This window comes from Triturus cristatus, chromosome 4_1 (assembly GCF_964204655.1).
Source record: "Triturus cristatus chromosome 4_1, aTriCri1.1, whole genome shotgun sequence".
In the NCBI taxonomy this organism is placed as follows: Eukaryota; Metazoa; Chordata; class Amphibia; order Caudata; family Salamandridae; genus Triturus; species Triturus cristatus.
This window is the reverse complement of record NC_140585.1, coordinates 623,196,343-623,216,190: the sequence shown is the minus strand read 5'-3', so window position 1 is coordinate 623,216,190 and position 19,848 is coordinate 623,196,343. Positions and strand designations below refer to the sequence as shown.

Genomic DNA, 19,848 nt, shown 5'->3' with positions numbered 1-19,848 from the left:
GGTGTTTTTTCTCATGACTGATCATAAACGTTTAGTTCATTTGATGGATGTGAAAAAATGAGAAAAGGCTTTGTCGAGATTGGTGAGATTAATTTCCAGACTGTATCAAAAGTCTGATGATGGTGAAAACTTCTTGGATCAACATGAGTGTGTTGATGCAGCTGAAGGTACAGTTGATAATTGTGGTGGTACTATTTCAGAAACTGAATATTTGGAAATGAGTGAAGATGACAGTCAGTTTATGCTAATTAAACAATATGTAGTGAATAGATGGCCACCCAGTAGCAAGCTAAAATCAGAATTACAAAGCTTTGCTCAAGTGTAGAATGAGTTAGGTTTTGAAATTGGAATATTGTTGAGACATGATTTATTTGTACCTTTGCTTGGTGATTAATTTCTGAATAGCATTTTGCAAGTTGAAGAATTTCCCAAAGTATTGATGTCTGTCAATGTGGTGCGATTTGTACAATTTGCATCCCAAAAAAGTCACACTTCTTAAAATTGAATGGCAGTGTTACTTGAAGAGTACTGTTATATTGTCCAAAAGCCAATAGTTAGGTTGGCAGGGCCAATACATTTTTGAAAGAAGGAATTCAATCTGTTTTTGCCAATAACATAAACGTTCAAGAGTTCTTGAAAGAAAAACTATGGAGTTATTGCAATACTTCACACAGGAATTTCTCTGTATTATTTGATGAGGGGAAGAAAAGGCCATACTTTTATAACTCTGGAGGTTTGTAAGAATGCTAAGTTGAAAACTGAGTTTGGAAAAGTGTTAGGGGACTAAGAGTAATTTATGTTCAAAACAAGCCAGCAATAAACCTTATCATGCCAAACCTAAAACTGCTAAAGAACCTGATTTCATTCATAAAGGTGAATTCAGATTTACGAACATGAGCAAGTTATTAAAGTTACAGGCAGTGCTTTGATGTTGCATAAGAAGGGACGGCGGAAGAAGAGTTTCATGTTATTAGGAAACCAGGTCAAGAATAAATGTTTGTGAACAAAGAAAATTTGAAGATGCGGAGGATTATGTTGTTTTTGGTGATGTAGCATTGAGCACAAATCATTCTGCATGTGAAAAAGACAGTACTTTATGGACACAATCTCAAACTGGTGGGATTAGTACAAAACAGAACTTCATCGGTACAATCTGAATTTGATGAATCTAATGTTGTTGAAGTTGTGCAAAATTGCGCCAATACCTTTATTACTTCTGATACTTTATCTGTTCCAAGTGAAGCTATGCAATTTTAAGAGAGTTGTCAAATTGCCGGAGAAGTTTACCAACTTTGTTTTATATTAAATTGTATTTTATGTTTTGCACTTTTCTTTATTATTTCTATTTAACAAAAAAAGGTATATGTTGAATACGATTTATGATTGTACTATGGTACATTAGTTGTATATTCAAATTATATTGTCTATGATGTTCTATGTGGTAATTAGAATATTCAGCTTTGGAATTTAGGGTGGGGAGAAAACGTCAGACGGAGCTGAAAAGTGGAGTGGTAGAGTGTTGCTGCTCATTTGTTACCTCTCACAAGCCTTTTCACCTGTAAATAAAAAGTAGAAACCTTTCCTACAGTTTCTGGCATTTTTTCTCTTGTATACAATGTTTTCTATCCTGGATTACCCACCCGCCCCTCAATGTTTATTTGCACTCCTCAGAACATGTTTACAGTTTACTGGGCATCTGATTGCTCCTCTAAGGCACTTATGTGTAGAAAAAGAGTTGTATGACCCCCAGCAATGTCTTCATTTAATGTGTCCCTGTAACTTCATGACTGATTGCTATGCAAAGGCAATACTAGGTGACAGCCCTAGGGTAGGTACATTTGACTCTTCACTACTAACGAAATGCAAAATATCCCTTTGACTGTGGCGGGTAAATGCTTGCACTTGCCTTAGTTAATTCTATATCTTTTTCTCAACTGGCACTGACTTTTACGCGTCGTACTGTTTTATTTCATTACAGTAAACTATTGCTTCATGCACACGATAGAAAAAATGATTAAATCTCGAGACAGAGGTAGACTTTCAATTACTGTTACATGGCTTTCAATTTAAAAAAAAGGCCATGTGTTTTGCGTGCATGTCAACATCAGTGTCACCCCACACACGTTGAAGGTTTATGAAAGTACAAATATTTTATAAAAAATGTAAAATGTAAGCATATACTAGAAGGCAAATATTTTTACACAATTAAATATTAATGGAGCACCCACTAGATTTTCTACATTGAATTTCTCCCTTTCCGTGGAGGTTACCATTAGAAGAAAGAAAAGTCAATTTCCCAAATTATTTCAACAAAAATGTTTTTAATACAGTATAATGTCTAGTTGTCATATCGCGTATGGTGACAAATATGACTGTACTTCTTCCAACATGGCAATCTTGCTCTGCTGTGCTGCCTTGCTCGGAGTTTTAATTGTTTGGCCATGAAATTGTTTGGCATGTCATGCAAATGATTTTGACATACTCTGCCGGGGCAGCAAAGCATATTTTTCAATAGAAGGTGATATTTTATGACATCCCACCAGAAAATGTATATTCCATGACACACACCTTGATGTGCTAATCTAACCTAGTGCAATATATTCGCTCTAAAATAAGGTGAACAACACATGTCTAAATGTAATTTATTTTTTCTGTCATAGTTTAAAGCCGAAAACAAATCAATAGCAGAGAATAATGATTCGGATTTGAGAATGAATTATATTGGCGGGGGAAATCTAACTAAAATAACCACTGCTCATACTGGGTTCTGGAGAAGAAAACCACCACGTCTCTGTGGCCTATTAAATAATACATGAACCCACACGAGCTTCCATGCAAATGAATTAATATTTAGTCCAGGAGCAGGTGCGCCCATCACTGCGGGTTTGTCTCCGCCCTGCAGCTTGCTCCTGGTGTCTGAAATGCTGGGACTGTTTTCAAACCTTCCTCTCCTTCCTCTTACCAGTTTCTCCTGGGTCGGAAATGAAGTCGACCGAGAGTCACCCTGAAGCCCGGGCGGCTCTGCCGGCAACCACCGCTGCGTCCGCACAGCTGAACAATGCCACCGAGGCAGCGGGTCCCGAGGGAGGCAAGGGGGACTTCTCACAGATGAAGGAGAAGTTTATGAACCAGCTCAACAAAATCCCACGTAAGTAAAAATAAAAGAAATCTAGATTTGCATTTAAAGGTGTATGCTCTCGTTGTAAAATGAATCTATATTTGCATTTAAAGGTAAATACTCTTGTTGTAAAAGAAATCTAGATTTGCATATAAGGGTATATGCTCTCGTTGTGACATATCGAATGGTTAACTCTGTGTAATGCAAAGTGACTGCTTTGAAGACATCCCTGTTTCATTGACAGATGGAAACAGTAGCGGCGGATAAACTTTAGAACTGGTAGGCCATAAACCCAAACCTGAATTGCACCTGAATTGCACAGTGCATTCTTTTGAGCAGAGCAGTGGTTAGGAGTAATAGCTGAAATGTTAGTTCTTGAGGCTGCCATTTTAACCTGTTTATTGCAACAAAAATGTTACCTCCCCAGCAACAGTCAATCCTCCGTCCAGAGCGACTGAAGGCCCAGAATAACAATGTCTGCAGTACAGGTATGCTAGTAGGCTCACTCAGCATAAATGAATGATACCCATTGACTTAAAAGGTCTGAGTCAGCATGGTCTAAGTGGACAGTGGTGGCCGCTACTTACTGGAGGTGGCTGGGAGCAGCAGGGTAAATGAAAACATGTTTTAAAAAAACACCATTAGGCCAGCCGGCCACCACCTTTCGGTCCTCTTCGGCTCCTCGGTCGACAGCAGGAAGCCAGAACCAGGAAGCACACAGGCTCCCAGACTCCCCTAGCGGATTACAACGCTGCCTCACAGCAGCATTGTCATTGGTCTGAGCGCCGTGGTTCGTTGCTCTAAGAAGGGCTGGGAGACTTTGCATGTTCTGCACCCAGGCTGTGTCCTTACAGCCAGTGGGGAACAAGCAAAGTGTGCATGATGGTTTGGTCATGCACACTTAGAGTGTAGCCAGCCCAGTTCCGTCCCTCACCTAAACAGGAACGGAAAGCTAAAATGATAATAAGATTGGTTATTATCAATTTAGTATTCCTTTTTAAACGGCCCTCAGAGCAGTGAGGCAACACTCCTCTGCCTTGGCGTAGGAGCCGCTGCAGTATGTGGACTTACCAAAGAAGAAGGGCCTGCTTGCTATATGTTACGGTTGCAATTACTTGCATAGATAGCTCTTACCATCTGCATGTGGATTGCACATCTTCGTATATTTTGTAGGAATAGTTTAAACCTGGCATGCATTAGAAATGGTATGATGATGACCAAGTCACTACAAAAGACCCCTTAAGCCTTCAGAAAATGCAGATAGTATTTGATTAGCACCTTGGATATTTTCTTGGAAAGGGCAGGAGACTGAAAGACGACTTTGGGGGGGAAGGTCACAAATAACGCTTATTAAGAACTGCAAAACACATTGGTCAGCTGCAGACAAAAATAAATGGACACATCAGGTGTACAGTTGAGGTTATTACAGTACAGATTGCACCCTGTTCACCTGAACAGAATGTGATTCAAATAAGCATACGTGGCACAAAAGGCAAAAGCCTGAGAAAAAAACCTTGTGCTGCATCGTTTTAATGTTTGTAAAGGAAAGTAAGTGATCAGAAATACCAGAATAGTCCTATTTCATTCTGCAGTTAGACTTTAAGGGGATGGATGAGGCGCTATAACACAAGCACAAAGCCATTCAAAATATTTCACTATCGGAGACATTAATTCCCTGAATGCAAAGATAAGTGAAGTGTATTGCACAATTAATTCCAATCAGTAGCAATAATTTAATCGTGCATGTCCTCTGTTTCTGTCTGTGAAGAGGTATGGAGCAGGACCGTCCTGTGTCCATGGATCTATGTAAATACAGGTGTTCAGCATTTGAAAGCTGTAGTTATTGTAGAAGGGACCAAAAGAGAAAAAATAGCAGAACATTTGAAGACAGAGAAGCGTGGAAACGGAAAGGAGAGCCCAGAGTGACACAAGTATGCAAGAGAGGGAATTGCACAAGTAAACTACGATCTAGAACATCAAACAATAGCAGTGTCATCATATTAATTTGGCTGAAATCGATAATTGCAAACAACAGCTACAAAACCCAATTTTCAACTCAATTTAAACTTTCAAATGTAAAAGGTTTTATTTTCAAAGCTGTCTGCACAAACTCTGGAGTTCACAGGGCAGTCTAGCAGCTTCCGATGGCTCACGTCAGTCCACTTACATCTCTGAATCCATACAGCTACAAAGTTGTTAACTGCCATGTTGACCTGGCAAAGAGCACCTAATTTCAAGGACAAAACCTTCCCTTTTCTTACACGTAAGACACTCCTAAGGTGGCCCAATGTACCCCTATGGGCAGGGTGCAGAATATGTGACAGGGAGGACATGTACCGGTGTGTGTGACATGTCCTGATAGTTATATACTGTGTATTTCGATTTTCACTGTTGAGAGGATATCTGTCCCATAGTCATATCATTGGGGCTGCACTGTAACAATTTACATGTGTGACTTTCAATAGGGACAAGATGGAAAAATGGAGTTTAGGCTCTCTGTACTTAGAATTTATCAACGCACCTTTTAGCACAGGTTGTTTTGAAATTGTGTGTTTGAAAATGCCACTTTTAGAAAGTGGGTATTTTCTTGCTTTACCATTATGTGTGCTTCTGGCTGTTTGTGTATTCAGCATCTGGTGTTGGAGTGACAGGAGCTGGGGATGTGCATTCACTCTAGACAGTCACAAGGGGGTTGCGGTGTGCCCTGACTGGGTGACTCATCGCTGGGCTGAAGAAGACATGGACTTCTTTTAGAGTGGTGGGAGGAGTTTTGCTTGCACCTGTATAAGCTGTGTCTCCTTTTCACAATGCTGTCTCCAACCCCCTGTGGTCATGCTGCACCAGGGAGGACAGAACTGGTTTGGACTGGGTCCAGAGACCCTTGACACAAAGAGAATAATGAGAAAATGGGGTATATGTATTAGACCTTAAACCCCAGGACTTTAAATTACTTCAAGAAACAAGAGGACGCTGACAAGTAGAAGAGCGGAAGGACAGTGTGAGGAGCGCTGCCTTTTCTGTCTGAGGGGAGGTGTGGCCTGCAGTTGCTGCTTCTGTCTGTGGAGGCAAAAAAGGACTGACTCTTTTGACCCAGCTGTGGTATCCTGCTTGTGGAAAATCTTCAAGGGCTTGTGTGCGCTTGCCTACTGTTGGAAGTCTCGGAGAAAAAACAGTTCAGGAAAGATCCTTGATGGATCTAAAAGGACCCTGCCTGGAAGAAGAGAGGAAAGGCTGTGTGAGGAGCGCTGCCCATATGTGTGGAGGGGGTCGGGCAGCGTGCAGTTGCTGCTCTTGGCTAGAGCAGGTGAAGGACTGGACTGTTCTTCTCCTTTATAAGGAAAAGTACATACTGAGTGCTTTCTGCCTGCTCTTTTAAAGCATGTGAGGAGCGCTTTAATTGTGCCCAGCTAGTGAAGAGCACTCTGCGGTTTAAGACTCCAGCGCTAGGGGAAGCACTGGTGGTGGTTCGGAGTCTCCCCAGCACTGAGATGAGGGATCCTGTGATCCGGGCTGTGAAAAGTGTGTCAACAGCCATGTCTCCCACTAAAAAGAGCCTCCCCTTCCTTTAGACCGAGTGACCGCAACCTACAGCAGCCTGGGAACCTGGTGGAGCCGTGTTCCTCTGGGGGTATTGGTTGGCTGCCGGGATCCGTCCTTGTGAGGCCCTCTCCCTCTGGAAGGAGACACAGGGCTGTTGCTAGGCACCACTGAGGTACCACCTCTGCTGACTGTGAGGCTGCACCATCCAGCTGGCCAACACGACTTTCGAACCCCAGGGCACGGCAAAAACAGGGGCAAGGAACTCCGCTGCCATCATGCAAGGTGCTTGCGGTATCCACGGCCGGACGGAAAATTGCTGTCCTTGTAGCTGCCTAACCTGATCAATGAGAATTTCAGAGGAGGAGTGCCTGCCCAGTTACCTAACCCTCTCAGCCCCCGGTGATTGTGGAGTGGGGCTGAGCTTCACGGCGTGGCAGCTGCACCAAGCATTCACAGTCCGTTGCTGGGTGATTTGCTTAGGTAAGGTGGACATGAGTGGCCCTCTGCCAACAGGGGCCCTAGGTGTGTGCCCCCACCCCACTGAGACATACCTTGAGATCCAACTCACTTCCTTTCATTGCCATTATAGGCACAGAGGCTTCTGGGCTCTATGTGATGGGTGGAGTACAGTCACTTCACCTGGGCTCATACCGATCAAGGGTTCATTTGCCTATTGGGGCTTACTGTCTCTGATATGCCTATAGTGATATTTCATGCTTGACCCTATTTAGTAGCGAAGGGCCGAAGCCTGGCATTGTTGATTAAGCCTTAAATATAGAAAGAAAATTAATATATTGTGCTTTGCAAATTTTGTGGGGGCGGAGCCCCAAATCTCCCCTTGGTGGAAACCTAATAATACTGTTATGTTTTGAGGGAGATTTTTACACTTTCCCTTGGCTTCCCTTTGGAGTCAAAACAGATTGTTGGACTATCACAACGACACAAAGAACCAGCCTAATCTCACACTGCATCCAGCAACGGTTGTTATCTAATGCATTTTTGTCACATAGCTCTTTATGTCAAGAACAACAAAACAACAGTTTTTAAAGCTTCAGGCTCAAGGTGAATCCTCTATCGAGATATGTCTTATTTGTTTATAAAATCAAAGATTTTCTCCCAGAACGTTTTGAGAGTTGGGCAGTGATAGATAAGATGTGCTAGATCCCCTTTCTCCTTGCCACAGTTCCAGCATAGATCGTCTTCCCTGAGGCCTAGTGAGAATAATCGAGCAGGGGTCTAGAAAGCCTTGTGAGTTCACTGCATGATAGAGACCAACTAGACCTCCTTCTGACCGCGGCAGAGAAATACGTCCTGTCCAACTGGAAGGACACAACTAAGACCTCATACAAAGGCTGGGTCAACTGGGTGACGTACCTCAGAGGCGCGGATAGCATGCCCCTACAAAACTCACCCTGGAGACCAGCACCCAGGGGGATGTGGAAGTCACTAGACATGTTTCTGGACTCCTACGAACCCCCGTGAGGCCACCCCGACTCCCTCGCCCCCAACCCCGAGTGAGATGTCGCTTTGACACAAGGCTATAGGCTTAGATTAGGCTCACCGCTATAGAACCTTTCTTGGATCCTCTCTTTACCCTTCCTTTCCTATCCCCTCTCTTTCTATCATCCTCTACCTAATTTCCCAGCAAGTCAATGCAGAGGGGTTTTGCTAAACATGTATACCAAAGTACCTGTAATTACTGCAACACAACTAAGTTTGGCTAAGCCTCGTAATAGAAATGCCAATGTACTTGCTTATAAAATTAATAAAATACTTTGAAATGAAAAAAAGAAACACCAGCCCATTTTATTAATAGCTATTTCCGGTAATAAACATTTTCACAAGAGATTTTTCTTATTTGGTAAGTCATTGGAAAGATAATGGCAAAACTACAGTGCAGATAAAAATAAAACAGCACACGTCCCTGCCCTTCCACATTGTTGCCCGCTGTTGAACTTCATGTTCAATCTAGGGAGCCTGTTCAATGCATGTTTCCTTGTCAGTGAATTACTGCTCTTCTCTAATCCCTCGTTTATTTAAGAATCTTGCTGTTGCTACTCTGATATATTCTAGGGGCCAGATGTACGACCCACCAATTTGCGAGTCGCAAATTTCATCGCATTTGCGACTCGCAATTTGTGACTCGCAAATTGGGATGCAAAACAGTGTCTGAGACACTGTTTGCGATTCCCAAAGGGGTCGCAAATTGCATGCCTCATGCATATTAATGAGGCTGTCACAATTTGCGACCCCATTGGGAATGGCTGGCCCTCCCCAGGATGGTGGCCTGCTGGGGTCAGCTAACCACCATGTCTGGGACAGTTTATTTTTTTTAAATGCAGCCTGTTTTCCTTAAAGGAAAACGGGATGCATTTAAAAAATTAAAATGAAACTTTTTAGTTTCATTTTTTAAGGGCAGGCAGTAGTCCCTGTGACCACTGCCTGGCCTTAAAAAATAGTTTGCGAGCCACTCACAAAGGGGAAGGGGTTCCCTGGGGACCCCTTCCGGTTTTCAAGTGGTTTACCACCCTTCTGTGAAGGGTGGTAAACTGCGACTGTTTTGTGACCGCAATTGTGGTTGCAAAACAACATAGCTTTAGGGGTCGCTATTAGGAAGGTACACCCTTAGAACACCCCTTCCTAATAGCGAGTCTCTAATCCTATTTTGCGAGTTGCAAATTGATTTTCAACTCGCAAAATAGGATTAGTTCAAGGGACAAATGTTTTTTGCGGTCGCAAACGGGTCTTAAACCCATTTCCGCCAGCAAAACAAATTACCTTTGATGACAGCAATTTGCTGGTGTTTAGTATTCTTCTTCTGCAGATTTGTACACAAGGACCAATATTAACCCCTTCGCTGTGGCGCGAATTCCGCCGCCGCGCTGGGGGGGTGCGGGGTGAGCGCGGCGCCGCCATGCTCATGACGGAACCACGCCGTCATGAGTCACGGGGCGAGCTGTGCTCATGACGGCGTGGTTCCGTCACGACTCCGCCCACTCTCTATTTCGCCCGCACAGGTGGGGAATCAGTGCCGCGTGGGAGGAGCGGCCGCAGCATGACGGAACCACGCCATCATGAGCACACGCCGCCGTGGCTCATGACGGCGTGGTTCCGTCATGGGCACGCAAGGGGTTAAGAAATATATGAGACTTTTTAGATACACCCATTACACCAACAAATGTCTAAGGCTGCCTGATTTCTTCTTTATTGAGTAATTGCTGTTGAAAGGTTGTTACAACAGGTCAGAGCACACGACCTTCTTTCTTTTATCATAGGGCCAGTTTTTCTTCTGTGAATCCTGACATTTAGCTCCTAGGACTTATTTCAGAACTTGCCAGGCACAGGTTAATGTGAGCGTGTTCAAGGTGTTTGTTAGAGTAAAACTATCCAGGCACAGATTTAAAACTGTTACCTAAAATTCTGTGAGAGCCTCGGTTGGCTTGGTGCTAGAAAAGTAATTCCTGAATGTCTGAGGAAATTGCATGGCTTTTGTTGGGCTCGTGAAGTAAAGTTCTTGTATTTCGCTATTAATCATCTTATAAAAGAAAGCCACTCAATCCTTCACTGAAACGTTGGCCAGGAATTGTCAGAAATTGCCAGTTTATTCACCATAGAGTGTGTTACTAGTATAATGCATTTGTACTGTGTACAAGTTAGTTAATGTAAATAATTATAATGTTAGATGTTGTTTATATTTGTTTTCTACGTCCGAGTATAGGCCATATCAACATACTTGGCCTTAAGCAAAGCTCTTTCAAGGATGCTGTATGTTCTCCACTTATCGTTTGGAATAAAAAGCAAGTTCTTCCATTCGCTAATAAAAATGAAACCCATAGCTTTCATATACTGTGCTAATTACATGTCCCAAGTAAGCAGTAAACAATGTATGTGCACATCTTACTAGGCAGGACATCTCTCTGGTCACAACTTTATCACTTTTAGGCTACTCTTGGGTTGCATAAAGTCTTATACAACTCACCAAGATGATATAAATTTCCACAATGTAGTTTGTCTGACCCTGCCCTCCCGATCTTTCAAAAGTCAGTCATGTACTAAAATATTATAATTTTTCGGCTGTTCTTCTCAAGGCTGATTCTGCGCTAGCCCTACCAGCGTTTTAAAAGCCCCACCATATTCTGAAAATTCTCTATTTCCCCACAGATCTTCTGCGTCTGACACTTCCCCAGCTCTACCTACATGCAGTAGCCCATCCATATATTTCTTCATTGCTCTGTTTGTCTATAATTTAAAGACTGACCAAGCCCTCCCAACCTCTCAGATTCTTTTGTTTCCCAGCTTACCTACAGGGAATAGTGTTTCAGTGAGTTTTCTAGACTTTTCTTTAGTGATGGGGCATTCCCCTATGTGCTACTGCTACCCACCTCTACATGTTCCTCCCAGGTGTTTACAGGCTGTCACCACACCCTTGTAACCCTCAACTCACAATTGTAACTTATCCTCATAAATTCTAAGGGAGGCCCATGCACACATCCTGCCATAGGTGTGGAATTTGGCCATGGCTGCATAGCATGATGCACTCATATATATACTGGATGTGAACCGCTGTGCTGGGTGCCATTTGTATCTAAGGAGTGGAGTAGAGCGACATTCGGGACGTCACAAAAAGAGGCCCATCACATAGAAAATGTAAAAGTTGTAAAGAAGACTTCCTAAAAGGACAAAGGTAGAAAATCTTCTTTTACGAATGACCTTACATACTCAATGCATGTACTTTGGGTCAGACTTTTCCAACTTGTTACTTTAATAACTAAAGTATTATAGATTGCGTTGTAGTTGGTACATTGCTGGGCCATTTAATTGCTGTGCCAGCAGTCTGCCTGAATTGCACTTTCTCCCCTCTCATGTTCCTGTCTGCCCACTCCTGCTCCTCAATTACCGCTGCTACCTACCACCTACTAAGATACACAAGGTCAACTACTCATACACTTTTTACTGATGAAATACTGACATTTTGGAGTAGGCCTCTCAATCCACAAGGGTGCTTCCCTAATGTAGCTGTCAGCGGCCCCTACTTCTCTATATTGGTTCCTTTTTCCCATCTCACTTGTCACCTTACTGACTTTGGAGTGCAGCGAAGACCTCCAGAAATCACCAACTTAAAATAAACGTACTCATGCATGACTGCCCTTTTTGACAGAAACAAGCCTACAATGCACATGCTGACTTATGGAAAAAAACATAAATGTTTTGCTCTTAAGTCATGGGGACCACCACCTCTATCTCTTAATAACATGATAATATGCTGCAATTTGACATTAAAATAATAAGTGCCTTTAGCTACATACAAATGACGTATTCTGCTCTCAGGGGAAGGGTAATGCGTTTCCAGGTGACATTGATTTTAACTTGCATTACTGCTGTTTTTTTACGGCGTTCCTTGTTGCTCGCTGCCAGCTTTGCATTACTGTAGACCACTGACTGGCTGGGCGCATGATTGAAGTGCCAGTGACCTGAATTTTGAAGTGCGCTTCGTAGTAGGTGCGCATCTACAATTCTAGACTGTAAAAACAAGTGTAAGTACATGTAACATTGCCAATTGTATTTCACAAAACATTGTTGCACTGCCTAGGCAATCCGTATTGAGTGGAAACTGTGATTTACATGTCAGTCATTCCTATGATGGAGTATGTTGGTGGCTTACTCTCAGGCACACAATACATGTAAAACGAAAAAAGGGGGAGATTAAGTGGGGAGCCCTGTAACACATACTTATCCTTGTAAGACAATCACTGCTTCTCCATTGGTGAGTCCCTTCGCAGACACTTAAAATGCTTATAAGAACACAATGTATATATATTTACTGCCTTAAGCCTACTAACAAAGTCATTAATTGCAGGAACCGTTAATACTTGGGTTGACAGACAGGCTCCGAATGAAAGTCCTCTTGAAGAAAGAAGCCCTAGTAACCACTTATGGTGACACCAGAACAGCCCAGCATGTGAAGCACTTTAATTATATAATTCTTTTCCAAAACCTTACATACTAAGAGACAGGAATCACCCACTGGATTAACTGGAGCAACCAATACTTTGAAATAAGTTAGTTGAAAAATGCTGTGGCATATCAAACTGAACTACCCGCTCCAGAAGTATATATCCACACCATGGAACATTTTCTCGGACCTGTCTGAAGAGGAATGGCGGTAAGCACGGGTGATGATGGTGGGGAATCAGCCCCATGTCTGGAACCCTTCCTGGTGGCCCGATGCTCTTGGTCCCTTTCCCGCACTAAAAAACGTGGACGTATGGGGGGACGATGAACTCTCTTTTGATCGCCAGATTAAAAAGCTGTCAGGCTACTGCTTTGGGGTACTAAGGAGCCTTAAAAAGGTACTCTGGGCCCTCCTAGTTCACATCCAAAGAACTGTGGCACAGGAAATTACTAGTTCTTGCCTGGTCTGTGGGAATGTTTTGCATTTCGGTGCTTTGCAGACCTCAGTAAAACGTTTGCAAATTATAGAGAACACTGTTGCATGTATTTTGCTACCTTTCCCTAAATACCAGTTGATCTCTTCTCTCCTAGCAGACCTCCATTGGTTTACGGTTGAAAAACAGATTTAACTTTTGGGGCTTTCTGCACTTTGGCCCCATTATTCTTAGACGCCAGATCCAGCACTATATTCCCACTATGTCTTTGAGGTCTTCTAACCAAGACTTGCCCTTCTGCCTAGGTTCAGAAGAACCAGACTGGGATGCCAGTCTTTTCAAATTTTTGTGCTTCAAGACTCTGGAACTCTCTCCCGCATAGGTTGCATCACTGTCCATGTGAAGCGGGCTTCAGGAAACAAGCAAAGACTCTGCTCTTTTAATGCAGGGTTACTCAATGTTGCTCTTTCTGCAGCGCTGGGAAGCCCTGGATGCAGAAGGCAGCACATGTCGAAGTCCCTCTCACCTAAATACCAGGTACCGCGGAGACAGAGATAGTTTACTCTCTAACCTCAGGACTGACCCTTCACGCTGACTGGAGAATAGACGTGGGCGGTAAGCCATAAGGGGAAAGGGGAAAAAAGGGAAAGGATGGGAAGGATTTCTCCTGACATAATTCGCCTCATTCAAGGTAGGTACTCAGAATGGGTACCCCCGGGACGTGTCACAAGCCACAGGGAACATTTTCAGCAATGTGTCCTTAACAGAAAAGACAAAGCACACTGGGGGTGAGCATATACTACAATTACACTTGTATCTAGAAGGTAGACACAGTCTGACATACTCGAAAATATATGTCAGTGGAACATGCTCACCCACGTCATGCATCGCATCCCATTTAGAACACACAATAATCCTTAGGAGACAGAAAAAGCACCACCAAACGCCTATTAATCCATATTTATAGCATAGGAAACTTGAAATCAGTATGTTAAGTCATAGTCATGAGACTCAACAAGGAACTCAGAAGAGAGGAATAAGCACAGTCTCGAATTCAATTGAAGCTGACACAAAGAACCAGGAAGGGGCTGAGTACAGGGTATACATAGGAAGTTTGACTCGCTGTTGGTATTTCCAAGTGAGCAAGCAACAACCCCAAAACTAGACAGCCTAATGTACAATGCATTGACCTGGAGGGTTAAGGGAAGTATAAGCAGAGAAAATGGAAGCATGAACACCCTTACGCTTCCTTGCTATTGCATAGGGCTGAGTTGGTCCATGCAGCAGGGAACAGTACTCTGTCGGGCTGCCTGTGAAGAAACGGGCCCCAGCGGAGAAGGCAGGCAATCAAAGCGGTGGAGCTGGCTTTGGAAATCCTTCCAAACAGGAAAAGAAAATGTAATGGAGGATGTGATAGAGATAGATCGCACCTCCGTTACCTGGTCGAGACTCCTCCAGTCATGTGACAGCCATGCCGCCACTCACAGTGCAGCCGCGCCACTTTGCCACATAAACAATTAAGGTGGCCCAGATCAAACAAAAGGAAAAAAGGTGAGCCCAAAGATCCCTGACTGAATCACTCAGGCCCCTAGCCAAGCAAACTGAGGAGGGACTAGTCTAATTAATCATTCCACAACGAATGGGGGTGCCAGAGGGGAACAAACAGAGCAACTGGCGTGGGTCGTAACAGCACATATAGAACAAGATAAAAGTGAGGAGAAATAAAGATAATTCTCCTCATTACGCCTCATCTGGGAGGCATGGCATTATGATGCTTTACCAGGTCTACCAGTAACGGTAAATCTGGGAATGCACTAAAATCCATGAGTGGATGCGTGGGAACACTTACGCTCCACCCATGGAATGCCTTCCTGGGGCAGATTAACGCAACACAGCGATTTGTTCAGAGTTGCATTCATCAAGAGTTATCAAGCTATGAAGGGCCACACAAGGTAGCCTTGTTTGTCTTCAATAATCTTACTTACTAATTGTGTCACCCTTGCTCCCCATTGCGTGATACAAGGGCAACGCAACTGCTTGATAAATATGTCCTCCATCTTTACCTTACGTATGAAGCCAGGAGTGTCCAACATAAATGCAATAATACATTTAGAATCATTGAATGTACATTTATCATAAGCGAATCCATAACATTGGCAAAGGATCCGAAAAACCTAGATCCACTTTGAACCCCTCAGAACTACGTCATTTGTCTCTCTGACAGGAGTATTTATTTGCTAATGTGCAAATGCTGATCTGTAGGGAGTAACACCTTATCACACGATTGAGGATGGAGAGCCCTTTCTCTAACAAAGCAAATTCCGGGATCTACAGAGGACTGTGCAGTCCTGCCAAGCATAACTGATTGCATTGAAGTGCTGCTCTTAAAGTGGTGTTTAAGCCAGCTCTGGTATATGCGAAGAGCTGCAGATGTGGTCTTCCCATCTCTAATGAAGGGATGATGGTTTAACAGAGACTCTCTGCAATTTACAAACAAGAAGAGAAAAAAATACAAATACTGTCAAAATAACGCCAATTCTTCCAGTCAGTAAAAGTAGAGTAATTCAATGAAGAAGTACAAAAAGTAAGAAGACAGCAGCTCTTCTCCCTCAATGCTCCCGGGATATGAAACAACACCCCTGGTATCCGGCAGGACCAGCCAAGCCCACTGCAGTTTGAGAAAGATCTGAGTACACACGTCTTTAAAGAACTTCCCGGTACAGTGTCAGTCTGCTCCCTCCAGTCACTTGTCCACCATGTGCAGTGGCCAGGCTGGCACTATTCAAATCTTTCATTCATACATGCACCAAATGAGTGTTTGAAAACAGACAGGTAACATAATTACCAAATGTACATTAAGTTCAAGTAGTTACAGCCACAGTAATCCTACCATCCGAAGGAAAAGCCGCATATCTCTGCACCCCTGTTGAAAGGAGGGCAGCAGAGAGAAATATAGTCTGACCACGAATGGTAGGGGCACTGCCATTCATTGACAATAGCTACGGGCTCCTTATGCATGCTTGTGGGTTCATGTGATGTTAATGAACTTTGCATCATGTACATATGGCAAGCATCTGCCAATGTGTTCTCATAACAGTTGCTTTGCATGTCATTTATTTGTGCAGCACATAAAGCAGAAATTGTGCACCAGGGTATCAAAGAGTGTATGTAAACTTTGCAATGCATAGACAGTTCTCAGGAGAGACAGTAGCGTGAGGGACATCTCAAGACAATTCCAGCTGTTCTAGCAACCGTTAGCTTTTTCGAGGCCAACAGATATATTATGCTAAATGCACTGTGAGTGTAAACAGTTAAATATGCCATTTCCTCCATCGCATTTAAGACAGTGTCACCTTGACCTTTCGGTAATATGCAATGTAACTGCATGAACCAAGTCCTGAAGCACGCTCAGAGACGAGTTCCCCCTTGCATGTGTGCACGCGCCTTGTAAGATGTCGAATCCCAATCTACCTACCAGTTGTTTCTACAAACGAAATAAGCCCCAGATGGAGGCAACACATGAAAAGCACTGAAGGTAGTTTACACCGAGTACCAGGAGAGGGGAAGGTGGGCAAAGGGAGAAGAATCCCACGGGCCCTCTGAGGATCTCCCACAAAAGAATCATTCTCCAGATCTCTGAGGAGGATCCCTGATATGGGTTGGGTGGGCAGTCAACACCCACAGAGTAGGCTTGTCATCTAAGAGTGAGTAGCCTACTGCTGTGCAGAGTACTGGCCCTACAGCCCAGGCCACCTCACTGTAATGGGGTGCCGTGGGCTGAGGCACACTTCCTCATTTCGCTTTCCAGATGAGGAGCTGCAAAATTGTTATTCTTGATGCTGTGCACCTGCAAATCTTTCCATGTCCGCCTTCTAGTCAGGATTTACTAGTTGCAGAGCTGACTGCCTGAACTTTAAAGGCAATTCAAACCACTTATAAAATGTATATTATAACTAGTTCTCAAACATAAGTTGAGTGAACTGACTTTTTTTCTTAAAACAATTCCTCACGACCTGGTAGGAACCTCACATCCTGAGCTGATTTTTTAGTTGAACCAATACTTTTGAAACACCGTGGTCGCACAATTTCCATAATATGTGGTCACTGAAGAAGCACTCCAGAATTGGTCCTTAAAACCTTAAAAGACTTTTATGTTTATTTAATTGAAAATGTATGTGGTTTCTCCGGAGCTGGCCTCACGTGGTACTAAATCAATTATGATATATTTTAATAGCAGACATCTTGGATTGAACCTTTTTCTGTAGCTGTCCTGGTGAGCGCGCGGAATCATCTTAGATAGTCATTAAAGGAGTCTCACCTGTTACTCGAGGTTTATCAAGGGGTGTTATAAATAGCAAGGTTAATTCATTGTGACCTGGTAATGACAGATAACAAATTAGAATACTAATTGATTTTCTTCTCTGAAATTGATCCCGGCCCTCTGTCAGGAACAGCTGCTTGCGGGAAGGACCGCCAACAGCTATTACCTGGAGCCTAAAAGCCAACTTCCAGGACGCTGCCTTGAGATGACAAGTCTGTCCTGTTTTGGGGGGCCTGGCTAACACAGGGATGTCAGTCTATTCATAGGGGTTCCTACTGTTTTTGCATCGAAAATGCTGCCTGAAGGAAGCGATGGTGGATCATTTTGAACAGCATTAAAGCAAATTCCTTGATAGTTGATGATTTAAGCAGTTTTCTTCAAATCCAAAAGTGTGCTCATACACACAGCTTTGTCTTTCTTCTAATGTGAGGGTGTTTCAGTTTTATTAGAACTTCACCTCAGGGCATTCAAACGCTTTACATTAGCATCAGAATACATTTCTTTTTTTTAGGAACGTGTAGAGTGAATGATTTGCCCAGAATCACAGGATGTTGAACTGAGGCCAGGACTCGAACCTGGTACCCCAGTTCCAAAGTCGGCAGCTCTGGCCGTTAAGCCTCATCTCATACCCAAAGCTGGGTAAATAGCAAGTTGTAACACAAACAATTGATGAGTAGAAAGCTTGAATTAATCTCAGTCATTGATATATAATTGGTGCGGCTTTCCAATCCATCGTTTTGTGATGTCAAGTGTATCACTCCAGACAAGGACCATCCATATCCAGCCCTGACTCGGCCCTTCAGCAGCAGGAACAGTAAAGCATGAACCGACACTTTAGACAGGAACACTCGAACCCTGGTTTCATGATCATTGGACCTCATCGCGGTGCGCAGCTTCAGTCCTGTTTCACAGCAAGAATGGGACTAACATGCAGGTGCCCCCACTCTGGGCTGCTCTTCATTTGCCCATTCAGTACATGAAGAAGCCATATACAAATCAGATTTGCAGCCTGGTTCAGAGTTTGGAGTATGGTATTTACTTTCTCAGGGCAACAGAGGCAATTACTTTGTCACCCTGATGGAGCACCCATCATCGAAATTTGTTTTTTCGGCAAGCCCGGTGGAGAACTTTAGTCATTGACAGGAATGGTCATCATTGTCACCATTGTAGTTCCTATCACTGAGTTAAAACATTGACAGCTGGCTCGATCAAACATGACAGCCACCATTCAAAATTTTAAGTTGCTTTTATCTCTTCAAAAACCAAGTCCCAAAGTGGGATTTTGTTTTTGAAAAAAACCTGAAACTGATCATCCCCGCTACATGGGAGGTTTCCCCTTTTGTGTGGGAGGTCATTTAAAGATTTTTACTAGCGCTGAGCACCAGAATTTCACAGCGGCATTGAATAGTAAAAAAAACTGGCCATTCCACCACCTACCCTAAATTGGGTGGGCGGTTGAATGGCCCAAATTCTGATGCCCCTTAGTCTGTCAGGCTGTCAGAGGAGTATGTCATTGACGGTGAAAGAGTAGGTAAAATTCACTGTCCTTGACGGCAAACTGTTTATGGATACCGAGGCATCCAGTTACACAAGTAGCTGACATTGAGATATGATAGTGTAATAAGAAAACTTTATTTATATGAATATATATGTGGTGCTGCCCTGTACAAATGCATAAAGTAAGATGCAATTCACAGCCTACAATAAATATAAAACTCTAAAATGAAAATTGGAGTGCAGTTACACTCTACATAGAGAATTGTACATGGGCAGGCATCAACAATGGTGGGAATTATTGTCGATATTTGATCAAGTAAAGTATTATGTTGCCCATTCCCCAACCCTGCTCCCAGTTTACACTCCACTCCCAAAGTTGTTCAGAAGGGCAAACACAGAAAGGTTTGAGCCGACATGTGCTAAAGCAGAAATAAACCTTATAGGGAAACCATCTGCAAGCTCTTTCATGTGGTAACCAAATTGATTGTCAACTGCATTGGAATCCCAGCTGTTACAAACAGCTGTGGCAAATGTTTTATAGAAATTAATTGTTGTGTATCAATGATGGGCTTTTTTTAATCAACATATCTAAGTGACATCATACAAAATCATATTTTTAGTTTGCTGTGTCTATGAAGTGATGTGGAACCTCAAGGTGTTGATAACTGCTCCAGCCCCAATTTTAGATTGCGTAAACCCACCCAACATGGGCATATCCGCTGGCGGATGAATTACGGATCAAATGTGCTGGGAAAAGGCATCGCTGAAAAGTTCCCCACTTCCAGTCCAAGAAGCCTTATCATGACACTAAATATGCACAGCTGTTTTTCTGCCATCATCTCCCTACTTTCTCTTGCCTTCTCCTGTTCTTCTTGTACATAAGAACACTTCTGTCATTTTACCACCTTCCACCGCCTCCATTAATCCCCTCACACTTCTCATAGATTAAAGGTTAAAGAGCCTGAATCCAGCCACACTGTTCACTT

General features: G+C 43.1%; 1 protein-coding gene across 7 annotated transcripts in view; it reads left to right on the top strand.

Moving 5' to 3' along the window:
• LOC146855301 (synaptotagmin-1) overlaps positions 1-19,848 on the top strand; it is a 4,118,085-nt gene that overhangs the window by 3,300,579 nt on the left and 797,658 nt on the right. For all 7 annotated transcript variants that reach the window (XM_085652999.1, XM_085652997.1, XM_085653000.1 and 4 more), the window contains one exon: positions 2,966-3,148. In XM_085652999.1, coding sequence (XP_085509125.1) covers positions 2,983-3,148 — 166 coding nt within the window. In that variant the 5' untranslated portion in view covers positions 2,966-2,982. The remainder of the gene's footprint in view (positions 1-2,965; positions 3,149-19,848) is intronic.